The sequence below is a fragment of the Rutilus rutilus genome (genome assembly GCF_951802725.1).
Source record: "Rutilus rutilus genome assembly, chromosome: 3".
Classification (NCBI taxonomy): Eukaryota; Metazoa; Chordata; class Actinopteri; order Cypriniformes; family Leuciscidae; genus Rutilus; species Rutilus rutilus.
In genome coordinates, this window is record NC_140211.1 from 53,943,165 (window position 1) to 53,961,733 (window position 18,569).

Genomic DNA, 18,569 nt, shown 5'->3' on the forward strand with positions numbered 1-18,569 from the left:
TGTCATTGTTGATCATTGTAGCTAATCACAGACATATACTGTATGTTGAGCGCATCAACACAATGGCCAATCAGAGTTGAACGCGTCAACACAATGGCCAATCAGAGACATATGTTGAACACGTCAACACGTTTCAGTAACGACTTGGTACCGAAGTCAGTACTTTTGACAACTCTGCCCTAAATTTTTTCTCATTCAAGAGGCCGTTTCACTCGGATATACAGCCCAATGGGGAAGAAAAGACTATCACAACTTCTGTTTCATGTTGTCTTTAAACCGTTATTGACAGTAAAAAAGTTGTTGCCCCTTACAGAGAGAGAATAGGCCACGAGGATAATGAAGATAACCACAATGAAACTGGACATTTCGTTCCATGCCCGCTGCAGGGAGGAGGTGATGAGGTGTAGTTTAGGGTTGAGTCTCAGCAGATGCCAGAGTTTCACACAGGCCAGAAGAACCAAGAAAGCCATGAGATATCCCAGTGTAGCATCTATGACAGCTGTGTCATGGAAACTGGGAAACCTAAAAGACAGGAATAGCATTTTTAACATGTTCAGTTTACCCATCCATCCATTCTCCAAACCGCTTGTCCTATGTAGGGTCATGGGATGTTCAATTCATGCTCATATCAAAACATTAGAAAGAAAAGAAAAGATCTACTTACTGATCTTTGTGTTTCTGGTAGTATTCAATGTCTTGGTCTCCCTGCACTGTTCTCTTGATGAACACTGATAATGAACTCCAACTTAAAATGATGATAGCCAGGTCTAACAGATTCCACTTGTTTTTGAAGTATGCCCATTTCTGCCGCTTCAACAGCTTTCCCTGTTCAACCACAAATGTGAATGGTTTAATATGAGCATTGCAGTTTAAGGAACGGTTCACCCAAAAGTTCGATTTCTATCATTATTTACTTAAGTACTTCTTTATTCTGTAAAACAATGGAAGGAGATGTTTAGTAGGGGTGTAATGGTACACTTAAGTCACGGTTTGGTACGTAGATCAGTTTTGGTGACACAGTTCGATACTACTACGGTACAACAGGGGAAAAGCAACAAATCCCCAGTGCTAGGTTTCTTTTCATTTATTTTGAAATGTGCAAATTACAGTTTGATCCACCAAGCATTTAGTCCCCCCTAAAGTAGTTGGTACAGTTCAGCCTCCTTTAGTGTATTAAGCACTAAGCAGTAAACAGAATGCACTCTTGCATTTTTTGTAAGGCTGATAAAAAACAAAAGGTATTTGGTCACAATCAGCTACAAAACTGAAAAGCATCTCGTGTTATAAAAGTACAAAATAAATAGAATATTTTTTCTATTTCACGGAAAGATGGAAAGACGGAAGGAAAAAAAGTGAGAGAAGCGGAACAAGATACTTCCCATTTCCAGGACACGCATATTTCATCACTGCATGGACTAGTAGTGAGACTTCCACGACACAAATCATTAAAACGGCGGAAACAACTTAAAATACTCTGCCGTTTATTGTCATACAGATAAGTGTAAGACAGCATTCGAAACTGTAAAGGGTCTATTTTTATTTGTGCACACTCACAATAAAAACAAAAGATTGTGCTTTTGTAAAATAAAGAAATCAAACAGATGCCACTTTCTGCTATCCCGGTTTCCTTTCCGTGAAGTTTGTGGAGCGCGTCCCAAAAATGAATTGAAACTCAGCGTCTAGGCTACTAGCAAGGTCTTGCATGCCACCTGAACTCTTGTTTTGAATTGTTGCGTAGAGATCATCTCTTTTTCTTCTGCTTTTTCCTGTGTTGGCTGTTAGCAAACAGTGTTGCATTACCACGTGCGCCCCCTTCTGGATTGGAGTGTGGATCGCCTGTGACTGACTGTATTTGTCGTCTGACTGCATGCACTGAACCGTGACGTCTATACTGTGACAGTTTGGAACGAATACATGCACCTTTACACCCCTAAAGTTTAGACATGATCTTCAAGCTACTATTTTCCATATAAAGAAAATGAATGGTCAGTCAAGCTCCAAAAATAATAAAAAAGGAAAGAAAGCTCATATGCACTACATTCCAAATATTTCAATTTGTTCCTTGCGAAAAGCTGATGAATGGCTTAAGAGGAGTTGAAATATAGTGCACAAGTCAGAAGGTCTACTTTTATGGTTTCTTTTTATCAGTTTTGGAGCTTGACAGACCCTGGTCATGCTTCACTTTCATTATATTTGAAAAGAGCTGCGTGAACATTCTGATCTTGTGTTCTTCAAAATAAAGCTTCTATATTGGCAACGACGGTTCCATGAAGAACCTTTAACATCCATAGAACCTTTCCATTGCACAAAAGGTTCTTTATAGTGAAAAAAAAAGGTTCTTTAGATTATTAAAATGTTCTTCACATTTAGAAAAAAAAAGTTATTTTAAGAACTGAATACTGAAAGGTTCTTTGGTTAACTCAAAATGGTTCTTAAATGACATTTGCAGTGAAAACCCCCTTTTGGAACCTGTATTTGGAAAGAAAGTCATATGGGTTTGGAAAAACTCAAGGGTGAGCAAATGATGAAAGATTTTTTTTTTTTTTGGTGTGAACTATTCCTTTAAAATTTCAATGAAATTATGCTTTCGGAGAGCTGACCTGCAAATACATGTAGTAGAGGATGAAGAGGAAGTAAAAGACCTGAGACGCCATGAGAACCGACTGAAAGCCACCTGTGGACTGGTAGAGACGCACACTCTGCACCACGCTGCGAAACTGAAATGCGCCTGAAAAATAAGAAGTGTAAGCTCAGCTTTGCAATAAAACATGATGGTTTTATATAAATGGGAATGATTGTTCTTTTTCCTCACCCACTGCAGTGCTTTCCAGAATCAGCGTGACAATGCAGAACAGGTTGACATTAGCGTTGTACACCGTAAACTCTGTAAAAACCGCCCTTGTGTACACATCCAACCAGGTGGAGTCAAATAGATATTGAAGCTTCCTGTTGGTTGAAGGGAAGCATGTCATTAGGATAGTATGCATACAATAAACCTTTGTGAAAGAGAAGTATACTTTTAAACAGAGTATTTATTATGTAAATAATAGACTTTAAAAGAATATACTTAAGTGTAAATGGAATGGAATGGTTTCAGACACGTAAATACATGCTATGCAACTCAATGAAAATGAGCTAAACCTTAGAGTGCTTTTTAGACCCACTCAAGTAGGGCTTAAGTACATCATTATATGTAGGCACCGTTACACAGACAGGGTTTAGATTAAGCCAGGATTAGAGCTTAGTTCAATTAGGACATTTAAGTAGCTTTTTATAAACATGCCTTAGAAAAAAAAATTACTAGTGTGCATCTTGAAACAAAACAGGCACTGACATGTTTTAATATAAGTCAGGGTTTTAAAGGTAAAAGTTTCATTTTTCTGTAATAATACTTTCTGTTATCCTAATTTAGTGTGCATTGAGAGTCACCTGATAGTGAGTCCTTGGCTGCATCCAAAATCGCATACTTCCCTACTATATAGTAGGCGAAAAACAGTATGTGAAAAAAGAAGTATGTCCAAATTCACAGAACTCATTAAAGAGTGGGCAAAAAGTACTCGATTGACCTACTACTTCCGGTGAGATTCTGAAGTGTGCATATAATGGACACTTTACTATCCCATGAGGCCACAGGAGAGGATTTACGAATGGAGGTGAAGCGACATAACTGACACTGGTGGGTCACATGATAATGACAACATGGCGAATGTATTCTTTCGGATGTGCTGGAATAGACTTTACAGAGTGATTGACTCTTGCATTGTCAGTTCAAGGTCTTGACCAAAAATGAATGCACCTCTTGATGGAAATAACATCTCAACATTTATTTCCATCAAGAGGTGCATCAATTTTGGTCAATATCAATATCTTGTAATGACAATGCAAGAGTCGAACTCTGTAGGACTTCCCAAAGACTTTCAATGAATTTAAGGTCTGGACTCATGTGTGAAAATGATTCTTCATGCTCCTCACAACCATTCTTTCACAGTTTGAGCCTAATGAATCTTGACATTGTCATCCTGGAATATGGCCATGATGTGTCTTCCTACAGGGTTATTAAAGAAATGAAAAGCTACACACTCCATCAGTGAGGGTTAGAAGAACTGTTGCCAAACATATAACATGCTAGAAACATAATAATTACTGCAATAATGATCCAATCATAGACTCTTAAGCATTTGCTTAAATCCAAACAGCAACTTTTTTTTGGCGGGGCAGTGTCTAGAACATACTTTTTTAGTGGTAGTGAAGCACTTACTTATTCAAAACAAGTACCCACTCAAGAGAGTATGTGATTTCGGACGCAGCCTCTCTGTTTGGTCCAACTAAAATGGAGGTGGTATTTATGCGATTACTCACCTGCTCGCGTTTTGCAGGTCAGAACCGAGGTCCATAACATAGCCTCCTCCTCTATAAAGTGCAATCATACCCCAAACGGGGACTGCTTTGAGCGTGGACTGGCTTTGGTACTCCCAAGCTGTGACGGTGTCCTCAGAGCCATTTACAAAATTAAACTCTTCCCAGCCTGGACCGTAAGAGCCCATGTCCTCATTTTCCCAAGAGTAAGGGGCATTGCAGTGGGGAACAGCGTGACGCATGGACTTAGCAATCTTGCAAGAGTCTCTCGTCACCCTAACTTGACGAAGACGAGCACCGCCAACAAGTTTTGAGTTTCCATCCGTTATAAAGCCTTGGAAATGAAAATGAAGTAAACACATCAGTCAATAATGTGGATATTTACTGGAGCTTAACAGGTTTAAACTAAAGCTCTTGCGATCCTCCTGATACATTTAGTTTTTTTCCCACTACTATTTGGATAGTATAAAATGGGAAGAAGATTTTAAGGAAACCAATCTATTAGGAGTCCTTATACAGTAGATCTGATGGCCCAGGACTACTTTAAATACAAATTAAAGACGATTGTTGTGCACTGAGATATTCTTGACAAATCAAGATAATGGAACTACCTGGATATTTTCCAAACAGGTTACTAAGAAGTACAGTATTAGCCCAGGTGAACACATCATTGTGGTTCATACTGTCTGAAATGCCATAGCTGAAGCTCTGCCGGATGTGCTGTGTGAGGTAGAATCCGTTTTCATCTCGCTGACCATATGCCACCAAGAGCAGCATCCACAAGAACCCCAGAAAAACTGCAAAGGAAATACAGGTCTGTGCAAAACCGTTCTTTTACATAGTCATTGGCTGAAAGGGAACAGTTGTTTTTTCCTACCTAAAATCTCCATGATGAGCGCCCGTGCTTTCTGCTGTTTGACCATGTTTCTCCTAATCTTTTCAATATCACTGGGAGGTGGAGGCTCATAGAAGCTGTGTGTACAATCCCTCTTAGCAAGTCGCACTCCATTGAGACCTATTGAAGAGATTGTGATTGAATGTAACAAATAAAAGATTAAAAAAGATCTGATTAGGCTCTTTAAAATGAATATGAGAGACATTCCCCTATGAAAAACAAGTGCATTCTTTTAGAAAGAGTATTATTACGGAAATAATATCCTTTAAAAGAGGATTCGTTAGAATGAACAGATTGTAATGTTTTTGACCACATCTTTAGATTAATTGCATTACTATTGTCAAATTTAGAAATCTACAAATTTTCTGAAGGGACTCGATCGCATTATATGATGAACAGATTGAATTTAGTCTTGAACTCACATTTAAACATTCATCAGCTCACACATCAGTTGTGGTATACAGACCAAAAAATGTTCGCTTGACGTGCGAGAACCAATGAGGTTCGTTCTCGTGTTACGCAGCTTCAGAAAGGGGTTTGTTCTCTTGCGTCAAGCGTTCTCTTTATGTCCGCTGATCAATGTTTAAATGTGAATAAAAGCCTTAATTCAATCTGTTCATCATAAAAAGTGATCAAGTCTCTTCAGAAAATTTGGACTAAACCACTCAATTCATATGGATTAGTTTTACGATCTCTTTATGAACTTTTTGAAGCATCAAAGTGGTAGTTGCGTAGCTGTCAATGGAGGGACAGAAAGCTCAGATTTCATCAAAAAGATCTTCATTTGTGTTTAGAAGATGAACTAAAGTCTTATGGGTTTTGAACGACATGAGGGTAAGTAAATAATGACAGAATTCACATTTTTGGGTGAACTATCCCTTTAAGATTTGCATATTCAACACAATTAATTGGCTATTTGATCCACATACCTAATTTTCCAATTACCTGAGCAAGTGGTTGTTTTCTTATGTAAAGTGTCAACAAGTTCTGCATCCTCAAAATTGATTTTTTTCACCACCAATGCAAAGAAAATTGCCAAACAAAACACCTGCCAAACGAAATGCACAATAACATAGTCAAACATAACTGTGAATACAATACAAATATATAGCATTTAGACTGCAGCTCTTTACTTTTACGGGCTGGGTAAAGAAGAGGCTCTCAGTGAAGGACATCGCAATGGTGATTATCCAACTGATCGAGCGATCCTTTCCATATTTCAGTCCATACAACATGGTAAAGTATCCTGATATCACACTTGTGGCTGCAACAAGAAGCCAACCCACAAACACAAACCACCAGGGCAGACCCTTCCATCTGCTGCTGTCTTTTTTGGGGCTCAAGCTCCAGGTCCGCTGCTCAATGAGGGGTCTGGAGGAACAGAGACTTTCCAGCAGTTTCTTCATGCTCTGGATCTGCAGTAAAACCTGGCTGTAGCACCCAGGCCTAGAGAAGCCTGAAGGCCCCAGCAGCTTCACTTCTCCCTCCAAGTTTTCAAGTTGTTTGGACAGATGATGGCTGTAGGCCCAGAAAACGGAGGAGGTTTCGTTTTTGTGTATTAAGTGCTGTTGTTCGATGAGGTTCTGCAGCTCTGACAGTAAAGTGCTGACGTCTGCCTGATCAGGGTTCTTCAGGACGGGGCATCTCAATGCATTTCCAAACAAGTATGTGATTCTCTGTATGTCCTAATGAAAAACGGTTACACTTTTTTTAAGGTGTCCTTGTTACAGTGTAATTATACATTTAAGTCCTGAGAAATAATTCTTAAAGAGATAGTTCACCCAAAAATGAAAATTCTGTCAGTAATTACTCACCCTCATGTTGTTCCAAAACCCCGTAAGGCTTTTGTTCATCTTCGGAACACAAATTAAGATATTTTTGATGAAATCTGAGAGCTGGATCACTCCTCCATAGGCTTCTATGGGATCGAAACTTGCCGGCCCAGAAAAGTTATTAAAAACATTGTTAAAATAGTCCAAGTGACTACAGTGGCTCAACCATAAGTTTATCAAGCGACGAGAATACTTTTTGCGCGCAAAAAACAATGCGTGATGCGTGTGACCTGCAACACAGAAGCGCTGCGCTGTTACACTACGTGAATTCATTCAGGCCCACACAGACGAAAATAAATAGTTCAATAAAGTCGTTATTTTTGCTGTTTTTTTGCGCGCAAAAAGTATTCTCGTCGGTTGTTGAGCCACTGTAGTCACTTGGACTATTTTCATGATGTCTTTACTAACTTTCTGGGTTTGCAAGTTTCAATTACAGAGAAGCCTATGGAGGAGTGATCCAGCTCTCAGATTTCATCAAAAATATCTTAATTTGTGTTCTGTTACGGGGTTGGAACAACATGAGGGTGAGTGATTACTGACAGAATTTTCATTTTTGGGTGAACTACATGCCATTTTTACATTTTATTACTATGGCAAGTACATGTAATAAAGTCTAACCAAAAAATATGTACATTTTGGCAAAATAATGCGGCAATAAACACATCAAGTAATAACAGTATACACATGTTGGTTTGATGTCAATGATTTTTTAAATTACTTTTATTCAGTATGTACACTTTGAAAATAAAGGTTCCAAAAGGGTCATAGAATAACCATTTTTGGTTCCCCAATGTTCCCCTTTAAGTGAACAGTTCTAAAAAGAAAAAAAAAGTCTTTGTGTGAAGAACATTTTATTAACCTAAAGAACTTTTCCACTCTAAAGAACCTTTTGTGCAATGGAAAGGTTCCAGATGTTAAAGGTTCTTCATGGAACCATCAATGCCATTAAAGAACCTTTATTATTAAGGGTGTAGATACACGAATATAGTAGACATGGCATATTGTATATCAAAGTAATATCATCTGTTACCATCACTATTGCTGAAACATGATGTACTTTTTGAATACAAAAATAATGTGCATAATGAATTAAACATGGAGGACTTACATTAATAAGGAAATCTACTGTTAAGTTGTTCTCAACATGTGGAAAGAAGGTCTCATCCGGGATCTCTTTCTCCATCTGAGGAGGCGCAGGCTGCTTATGTGCCTTTTGTTTCTTTGTCTTCTTTTTTCGGGGACGCGAGTGTCTGAAGATTCCCACAATTAGTAGGTTCACGGGGAACACAATAAAGGAGCTCTGGATGCCAATCTTCACCTGACTCCAGGTCAGTTTAATTGGGCCTTTGGATAAAAAAGAATCCAAACACCCACCAAACATCAGTTTTGACTAGAGCTGTCAATCAAATGTTCAAATATTTATATGATTTTTTATTTTTATTTGTATTACTCACATATATCATAGGACATAGTATTTTAAAAACTGCCATCATTCAAAGACACGATTACTGTATTGTGGCAAGACAAGTGAATCTTTGGATTCATCTTTGGATTTAGAAGTTAATAAATTGTTTATGTCCATGCCATTGAACACAAGTAAGACTATTATATAATTATGTTACGGTAACAGTATTTCGATAGTTCACTTTAGACATTCTACTGACTATAAGTAACTTTGAAACTACATGTAAACTTATTCTACTAACCCTAACCTAACAGGCTACTAATCCTCCAATGAGAGTTAGTTGACATGTAGTTGCTAATTAATGAAAGTAAGCTGATATATAGTTTTATAATGTCTAAAGTGGACTTACTAAATTAAGTATAACCGTTACTTTTTGAATCATACCCATATCCATTGTCTGCTCAGAGGGGTCTGTGGGAATCCCGTAGAACATGATACTGGTCAACATGGAGCAGAGCAGCACTGAGAAACAGCACGAGACACGCTGCACACAGGTGAAGTTACTGCTGGGCGGTCGACTGACCACAGAGTACCAGATGTGGCCGTCACAGAAGTCTGTTGTTGTCTTCATGAAGAACAAATTGCTGCAAAAAAGGAAAGTCTTTTAGTTGCATTTTCAAATATTCTTATTAAAAAAGCTGCGCTGCAAGATAGTGAACTCACCTGAAGCCTTTCATGTCCATCTCTGATGCAACGGGAAACACTCTTTCAACAGTGCAATCATCTATATCAACAGCCAGCCACGAGCTGCACAAGAAGTGCCACTTCTGCTCAGTCTGCAGGTCTTCAACCATCACTGAGTTAACATACCTGAGAAATATAAAGTCATTTTTCAAAAGCCTTGGTGGAAAAAGAAGTGCACTTAATTGTATTGAATGTGCACTTGTAGCGCACTTTAAATTTTAAAAGTATGTTTTAAAAAACTGTACTTGCAGATAATATAGTTTTGATAAAATTATAGGCCACTTGCACCTAAAGAGAGTCTACTTACATGATTATCTCTTTAAAAACAATTTTAAAGTATGCTTTTTGTAATAATGTTAAAGGGTTAGTTCAACCCAAAATGAAAATTCTGTCAGTAATTACTCACCCTAATGTTGTTCCAACCCCGTAAGACCTTCGTTCATCTTCGGAACACAAATTAAGATATTTTTGATTAAATCTGAGCGCTGGCTCACTCCTCCATAGGCTTCTAAGGGACTGAAACGCGTCTGTGTTGCACGTCACCACGTAGGCTCACTATTGGCCGACGCTGGTCATGTGTGTGATGCGTGTGACGTACAACACAGACTCGCTGCGCTAAAACACTACGTGAACCAACTCGAGGCCCAGAGAGAAGGAAATGAATAGTGGAATAAAGTCGTTATTTTTGTTGTTTTTTGCGCACAAAAAGTATTCTCGTCGCTTTATAAACTTAAGATTGAGCCACTGGAGTCACTTGGACTATATTAACGATCTCATTAATAACTTTTCTGGGCCAGCAAGTTTCAGTCCCTTAGAAGCCTATGGAGGAGTGAGCCAGCGCTCAGATTTAATCAAAAATATCTTAATTTGTGTTCCGAAGATGAACGAAGGTCTTACGGGGTTGGAACAACATGAGGGTGAGTAATTACTGACAGAATTTTCATTTTTGGGTGAACTAACCCTTTAAATAAAAATTTTACTTTAAGGTGCATTTAAAATCATTGTTGTGCTTTAAAGAAGTATACACTTATTTTAATGTGTTCACTAACATATGAAATCACATGTAAAGTGCTTGATTATTATTTTAACTGCTGTGTTCATATATTTTAAATGTACTAAATTGCATCATTACAAATGTGTAATTGCAAATATTTAAATACATGACATTCAGGTTTGAATAGAAATTAAATTAAAGTCCCCCTGTGGTGAAAATCAAGCGTTTAATGTTGTTTATATGTCTATGTGGTGTTTTTAATGTGCTTTAAGACAAACCATGTACAAATTCATGTCAACACAATTTCTGAGTATTTTCTTCTCAAAAACTGCAGTGAACCAAAGACGCGGTTTGAAATCGCTGGTGTTTCTGACGTCACAAACTACATTGTAACCAATCAGGTCAACGTGTGATCGTCAACGAGTGGATCTCTGAGCTGGTGCGAGTGAGTGGAGGCGGGGCTAATTTGCATATTCATAGAAGCAAGGGTGTGGAGTTATATTCAAGCTATTTTAAGGATGAATGAAAAAACGTTTAAATATGTCATTTTGGTGATCAAAGATTAGTTTTAAGGGATACAATTATTGACTACATGAGGACTTTAAAGTAAATTTTAGTTTATCATAAATGCTTGTCAGTAAATTGTGCAGTACACTAACCATATTTCAAAGACAATAGAAGTGATTATGAAATTACACAAGAAGTTCAGATAATTGCATTTAATATAAATGTAAACTATCATACATTTTCATTGAATTGCAATTAACATGCAATTATGTGTCTTGCTAACATTATAGTTAGCACTTTGACAAAAAATACTTTCTATTTATTCTTTACTTTATTTATTCTTATTTATGTAATATTTTAAGCTGCGATCACACTAGACTTTGAGCACGCGGAATTTCTATGGACGCTGCAATGGTCGCAAATTGACATCTCACTCTGTCTTAAAAATCACTATTCAATATGCAATCTACTCCACTTTACTGCAATCTTGCTTATTTAAAGTCTGCGTTCTTTTAATTCAGCTAGAAAAGTTCACGGTGTGGCGTATCAGTCTTCCATTGGTCACACGTCTTCACGTGATATGAATTCGCAGGGCAGAGTTTAACAAACTTGAACTTTGGAAAGCAGCGAAAATTTCTTCGCTTGAGCTTGTGTTTCTTTTCTACCGCATTCACATGTGTATGAATGGAAGTCACCTGAATGAAAAGTATAGTGTAACTGCACCTTTAGGACAAATAGTGAAGGTGAGTAGACAATGACTATAGGACTAGGTGAACTGTTCTTTTAACACCATTTTACCAAGCAGGATGACCTCCTGAGTTGTCATGCCACAGCCTGATGCTCTGCAACTCTCCCAATGGGAAGGCAGTGGTCAGTAAGAACAGGTCCACTCCTCCCCTTTCAAACACTGGCTTTTCCGGGTCAGTGAGATGATGGGGCTCACATTCTCCCTCTGCACCTTGTAGAGTCACTATGACCTGAAGAGACAATGCAGAGTTGGTTTGTAACAACATATGATCAGAATTCCTGAAGAAGTGCTTACGATAAAAGCACATGCTAACCCGCGATGAAGTGGAGGCTCCCATGCGATGTCCAGTGCTGATCTTCAGCAAGTAGCGGTACTCAGCGAAGGGATCATTGTCCTCTAGCACAGTAATCTTCACCTTCAAAGATTATATCTTATTAGATCATCACATCATATTTTAGAAAAAACATGTTAAAATGTCAAGTCGCCTTTATTTATATAGCGCTTTTTACAATACAGATGGTTTCATAGCAGCTTTACAGAGTTATTCATTTAGTTAATTTATATATATATATCGCAACTCAATCAAATATGATCCATCAGGCTGGAGGAATGTTTATTTGTTCATCACTCAATCATCATTGTATGGCATTGCATTATATGTTTTGTCCTCACATAAAACTACATAAAATTAAGCGTTTAAATATCCTCTTACTAAGACATATTATTGGGAGATATAGAGTGATAACTAATATGTATATGCATTTTATGTAAGTTATATATAGTACTACATACTTAATAACAGTAGCTATACTGTTATAAATACCTGATTAAATTGAAATCTATCAGAATTTAATCTTAAATATCAGCAACTGCACCAAATTGCATATTTTTTGCTTATTATGGGCCTCTGAATAAAACGAAGGTGCTATTTTTCCTATCTGAGGATGAGCTCCACTTGAGGCATAAAAGCCTGATGTATCAAATATGAAACAAAAAAAATATGATTTGTTGTTGTTTTAGATTTTTTTTTTAATTTCAATAATCTGATCCATAAAAAAATAAAATAAAATAAAAGAATTTTATGACTATCATATAAGGGTTTAAAGGGTTAAGAAAGTAAATAAATAGGATCAATTATTTTTCAGCATGACTTTAAAACAAAGAATTCGTGGTTGGCTAGGTCAGGGTCTAGAGGCTATAGATGCAGTAAAGTTAGACAGACCTTGGCTTTGTCCTGCAGGTCCTTCCTGCGTGCCCATGCCGCGGTCAGGATGTAAGCTAAGAAGATAGACCCGATAAAGCACACCACCACTGGGTTATTCGCAAAGTTGGAAAATAGCTCAGCAGACTTGGATGGATCAACCGTATTGGGCATGACAAAGAAACTGTTCCCAAAAAAGGTTAAATGGGTACACAGGCACTGAGTAACTTCTGCAGTCGTTTTAGGGCCAACCTAAAGAATAAAGAAGAGTGTTATCTCACAACTAAACTTTTGATAGCTAAGGCCTTGTTAGTCTTTAACTGATAGACTGATGCAAACTGACTGATAGCAAACGTCATTTACATTTCATTGATTCATTGTTTATTTGAACTTCACTTAGGCATTGTTTACACCTGGTATTAGGATGCGTTTTGGTCGATCGGATCACAAGTAGACGAGGGAGTTACATTCCCGTTTACACCTGGTGTTTTAATCCGTCTCTTGTGTCCACTTTCAACCACTTCTGTCCTGATTTCTTCGAGGGGAGGGTCTATTGGCTGATAAATGTATGGGCTTTTTCAGATCTTTCGATCTAATGGATAAAATAAGCTTGCGCAATTTACATATGAACGCGCATGAAACTCTGGAAAAACACACAGAGAGCATCAGCTTTCGTTTCGGCTCTAACAGCCGCAAGATCACGCCGAACGCTGTGAGTGTGTGTTAGAAATCAGGAATGGTGAGAGAACATTGTGCTTGGTATGTTTTTCGTCTTCAAACCAAACTAGGGTCTCCAGCCGACAAAAGTTTAAATACCGTCTGGCTAGCTCAAAACATTTTAGACCCCGTTTAAACCTGTATTTAGCGTCATCCACTTGTGATCCGATAGACCAAAACACATCTTAATACCAGGAGTAAACAGGGCCTTAATCAGAGTCAGAGGTCAGCAACGTTTACATTGATGGAAACCACCATTGGCACACAAAAAGAAAAAGTCACCACTAACCCTACAGCCATAGTCACTCCAGTTGGATCTGGTTCCTTCCCAGAAAATGCACTGAGCAGTAATGGATGTAATTGTTACTGATGCATCAACAGACTTTACGCCCGGAGGAACAACAGGTCGTATCAGGAGGAAGTAAATGCCCACGTCTATTGTCATGTCACTGGGGCCCAGTACCCATGTGTACCTTTGGTCTGTATGAAAAGATTACAAAAAGTAAAAAAAAGTGTTTGTTGCAGCTTCCATTGTTAACAAACCATTGTGTTGTTTCCAGCAAATGACTCACCTTGTGAATTTCCTTGTTGAGGAAGTGTAACTTTGGCCACATGGTTTTCCTCAGTAGGATAGTTCTGATAACCCAGCAGTACCACTAGTGTTAACTCTTTAGAGGGACGTAACTTTAAGACCAGAGTAATGTTGGGGGTGGATATATTGATCTTCGAAGTGCTGAAGTTTCTCAGATCTAGAACTGAGCTGTTCACTGCTGTGTCCAGCCTTGGTAAAAAGATCTGGAGATTGACCAAAGTGACATTTTTTTCAGTTTTCACCAGTAAAATCTCTTGACTATTTACACATTCTGATGATATAAACTTTTATAAGTGTAATGTTGATGTAATGATGTTAAAATTCTTTCCCCTGTCCAAAAGCATGCCCACTCAAGTCAGCTTTTGAATGAAATTTAAAAGGGATTTTCATATCGGGTTGTTCTAAACCCTGGGTAAACACTGCTCATTATTTACCCAGGGTTATCAATTACTCCTGGGTATTCATGGGTATACTGTACATTTCTAAACCCTGGGTTAAAGGTGCAGTATGTAAATTGATAGCTAGCGGTTTAAAGGGTAACTCTCGCCAAAATTGAACCTAGGCTCTTTTTGTTAATCTACCAGAGTCAAACTTTCGTGTAAAAGCATAATTAGAATGGAAACGCCACTTTTAAGATTGACCATATTTTTCGTTTAGAAAGGTTTTGTACGACTCACTTTATCAGTTAGTGTTTCCGGTGGCTGGAATTTTTTCAGTCAAAAGTAGTCGATCTCCAGCCACCGGAAACACTAACTGATAAAGTGAGTCGTACAAAACCTTTCTTTTTAGTAAACTTTGTGTACACAGACAATGTAGTCGATGCTCAAGTTCATGTGTAGAGCCCCTGGTGATACTTCGAGCACAGTTTCATGTTATGTCGAGCCTTCTTAGTGTTTTAAAAATAGCGATTTTGATGCTATCATAGAAGTGCCCCACGCACTCCCATTCAAAAGGCATTTTGACCTAAAACGAAAATACGGTCAATCTTAAAAGTGGCGTTTCCATTCTAATTATGCTTTTACACGAAAGTTTGGCTCGGGTAGATTAACAAACAGAGCCTAGGTTAAATTTTGGCGAGAGTTACCCTTGAAGGGCCAAATTGATTAAATTGGGCAAATTAGCGTGAGAGGGCAAAACCAAAAAAGTGCAGATGGTGGTGGAAAGTTCTGCAGTTGGTCTACTAATGACGCGCAAATTAAAAAACACAGACACAGCCGGTTTTCTGTTTTAAGACATGTTTTTTGGGAGGCGTTAAATAATGCCGCAAATACCAGTAAATTGACAAGCACAAACCTTAGTAAATCACCTTGCCTGATTCATTTAAATCGTCTCCTCCCATAAATTTTGTGTCTGAAAGGGAAACTCCTACAAATGCATATGCAATAAGGTCAGCCGCAAAAATAACCCTGTCCATGGCTTTTTAGCACTAGTCTTTAGTAAATCCTGACAGTAGTTTTTTTTTAATGCCAAAAGAATATTTGAGCTGCCGCAAGTTGTTAGTAAATCTGGCCCTAAATGTTTACTGCAGTCCACATTCAAGATATTGGAGAGAGTTGTTTCCCCACCCCTCCTCCTCAGACTCAGGACACATAACAGGAACAAGTGGAATTGAAAATGGAAAGCTACAAGCTTTATACTTTAAGTCGATCAGCTAATGTATCTGTGTTTTAATATGTTCCCGTTCATAGAGATTTTTAGATGGATGCCGAAGCTTTTTAGGTCGGGTAGAATCTGCGATCTCTGACCCAGTTCGTGTGCTGGCTTCCATGGCTGCAAAACACAATTCCACCTGTTCCACCAACTGGCAACAATTCGACAAAGATTGCACATTTCAAAGTAAAATAACTGTCTGTAAGTACAAGTATGTGAACTTAACATGTTTCCTAAATTTCTGCAAACATATTATGGTATTTTTATGCTTTAGCACAACCCAAAAAATTACATACAGCACCCTTATTTGCATGTTTGCTGTGTCAGTGCCATTGATTGGTCAAATGCTGCACGCAACCACGTTCACATATTATATATTGCAGACTGTACCGTCCAGTTTATACTGAATGTACTTTTCGTACTATAAAGGTAAAAAAAAAAATTAAACGGTTTCTTCACTCCAATTGTTGCGTTTTATGTCACCATTTACCGTTTTCCCCCTCAAACACTGAAATGCCAGTGTTTCTGTAACTGTCCAACGTGAATATGTGGCACATGTTGTCTGTTGCTAAGCCGATTTCGTGACTATGTTGGATGTGTGAATATCTCAATTTAAATGAGTTGACCACAAGATGTCGCCATGACACAACGAGTGAATCTTCGTGTTTTTAAAGAAAAAGTTAAGGTATCATTATATAAACTTGAAGTCTAATGTTAAAGTGTTTTTACGCTTGACACAAGGTAGCCCTAGGCCCTGTCCCAAATGGCAAACTAAGCACTTGCAGTCTTCCTACATGTCTGCACTTTTGTGACGTAATGTCGCTTTGACTGTCGGGAAGAAATCTGCTGCAGAGCTCGCTTCAGTGTTTCGGCAAAAGTGTGCATCGAGGGCGCATATCGACCTTCTTCACATATCACGAGCACCCTTCTGAAACCAAAAATGACAAATGGGACACCCTACGGTCTTGTGGACATAACGGACACGTGCACGCGCCAGCCATTGTAAGTCCACAAGACCGTAAGTGCATATGAAGTGTGCCATTTGGGACAGGGCCCTACTCTTTGCTGTAGGCAGCAAGCAGGACTGATGATTTGTGCTACCCGCTCATATTTTGCTTCCTCCCTCCATTAAAACAGTAGTCAGATTAAAAGTCAGATATATGACTTCGAGCGGCATTCCAGATGTTATTTTCGAGTAGGACATGGAAAAATCCAAATTCAGAGTTGTCTGGAACGCAGCATAATACAGCATCGTTTTACACTGTACAGCTTTGGCACCATTTTGCACCGCAAAAACAGTTTCATAATCCCAGGTTAAAAAAAAGGTGCGAAATGTTGAAATGTTCCTTTACCCGGGGTTAAAGCGGGATTTAGAATGAGAACATTTGAACATTTAATTCCCCATGCAGTTTCAAAAATTACTTTTACAAGTCCATTTTTTATTTTTGTAAATCCATTTGGTGATGCTAGGGGTGCATAAAATTACACACTTCACCTTTCCAGTTCCAGTTACTGTCAAGAGGTCATTCGTCTTCTTACCTCAATCTCCTCAGTGAGGTTTGCCACTGGAATGCCAGAGCCGTTTGTTTTGGAAAGGGACAAACCAGCCACAATACTATGAATGGGCTGACCTTCAATCCATGGATCAATGTTAAAATGTGTCATCTGCAAAAAGAGGACAGGTATGTGTACTGTATTATTTGTGTAAAGGATCTGTAACATTAGTACAGCATATAATAAAATGCACCCAAGACATATATTATATCAATGTTAGTGTAGAAAAGATCCAAACAGGTGCAATTCTAGGATTTCAACTAGGAAACCCTGAAAATAAAGCAATGTGGCTCATTAGAATATTTCATTTCAAAAGGTTGCAAGTTTGAATCATTCCTGACTAAATGTTTTTGAACTAACAAATTAAAATTGTCTGCTGTACATCAGCAATAGTGACATATTTTGTTGCACTTTTAACTAATAACTTTTTAAAGACAGGTAAATGGAGGATTTAAAAGGAAATGAATTCAGAAATGTTACACTTGCTGATGTTTCCTCAACAAACTTGAATAAATTATCACATGAATCACATTTGGTGCAGGACAAATAAATAAATGATCTCATTTAGTCATGTATATATGTTTTACGGCTTGTGGTGAATGAAAAACACTCACTTTCACATCCACTGGCTCATCTACAGGCAGTATTATATGAGAGCCCAGAGTTGGAAGCTTGAAGCTGGCTAGACTGTTCTGGACGCTGAAAGGCTCTTTCTGGAGGTTAGGTGGAGATAACCTAACCAGAAAAAAATTAATAAATCATAACTCACACAAAATGTTTTCAATGTTCAGTTTTTTCCCACTGATCACAGTGATTAATTGAACTCTGATTGTCCTACCTGTTGACGTAAACATTGACATTAGGTGTGCTGATAATGTCGGGCTCCAGATCAGGTAATTTATTTTTTAGCAGGAATGTCTGCACATTGTCCACTGCATTGACCAAATAACCATAGATGTCAGACTGAAAGGCAATGAGAATACATCAGCAGATTTCTTCACTTAGTTAACCGTTTAAGAACACGATAGCAGGTAGTCAACACCTAACTGGTACAAACTGCTAGTTAGCAAAAAAAAAAAAAAAAAAAGCTCCCTTGTCATGCAGTTTAACATGCACTGAACAAAATTACACTTTGTACCAACTTTAAAATAAAACAACTCTAATTTGTTACAGCCAATTTTATAATTTATCTCTCAACAAAGTGTTTTGGATCAAACCTTAAATTTAGATTTAAATTAATATTTTAATCCAAAATATTTATTTTCCCAAACATTCATAGAAAATGTTAAAAAGATGATTTATTATAAAGGCCATACAATATACTAATCAAAGTGATATTTCTTAGATATTTTTTACAACTCAACTTAATTTAAC

General features: G+C 37.9%; 1 protein-coding gene across 1 annotated transcript in view; it reads right to left on the reverse strand.

Moving 5' to 3' along the window:
• The window catches only part of pkd1l2b (polycystic kidney disease 1 like 2b), a gene marked incomplete at its 5' end in the record, with an annotated part of 32,545 nt that overhangs the window by 3,771 nt on the left and 10,205 nt on the right, over nucleotides 1-18,569 (reverse strand). Inside the window, 20 exons of the mRNA XM_084404347.1 lie at nucleotides 312-522; nucleotides 665-825; nucleotides 2,601-2,728; nucleotides 2,813-2,946; nucleotides 4,360-4,690; nucleotides 4,968-5,153; nucleotides 5,234-5,371; nucleotides 6,197-6,299; nucleotides 6,385-6,936; nucleotides 8,192-8,427; nucleotides 8,933-9,132; nucleotides 9,212-9,358; nucleotides 11,532-11,710; nucleotides 11,795-11,896; nucleotides 12,704-12,934; nucleotides 13,689-13,879; nucleotides 13,972-14,194; nucleotides 17,181-17,306; nucleotides 17,810-17,930; nucleotides 18,034-18,158. Coding sequence (XP_084260473.1) covers nucleotides 312-522; nucleotides 665-825; nucleotides 2,601-2,728; nucleotides 2,813-2,946; nucleotides 4,360-4,690; nucleotides 4,968-5,153; nucleotides 5,234-5,371; nucleotides 6,197-6,299; nucleotides 6,385-6,936; nucleotides 8,192-8,427; nucleotides 8,933-9,132; nucleotides 9,212-9,358; nucleotides 11,532-11,710; nucleotides 11,795-11,896; nucleotides 12,704-12,934; nucleotides 13,689-13,879; nucleotides 13,972-14,194; nucleotides 17,181-17,306; nucleotides 17,810-17,930; nucleotides 18,034-18,158 — 3,825 coding nt within the window. The remainder of the gene's footprint in view (nucleotides 1-311; nucleotides 523-664; nucleotides 826-2,600; nucleotides 2,729-2,812; nucleotides 2,947-4,359; nucleotides 4,691-4,967; nucleotides 5,154-5,233; nucleotides 5,372-6,196; nucleotides 6,300-6,384; nucleotides 6,937-8,191; nucleotides 8,428-8,932; nucleotides 9,133-9,211; nucleotides 9,359-11,531; nucleotides 11,711-11,794; nucleotides 11,897-12,703; nucleotides 12,935-13,688; nucleotides 13,880-13,971; nucleotides 14,195-17,180; nucleotides 17,307-17,809; nucleotides 17,931-18,033; nucleotides 18,159-18,569) is intronic.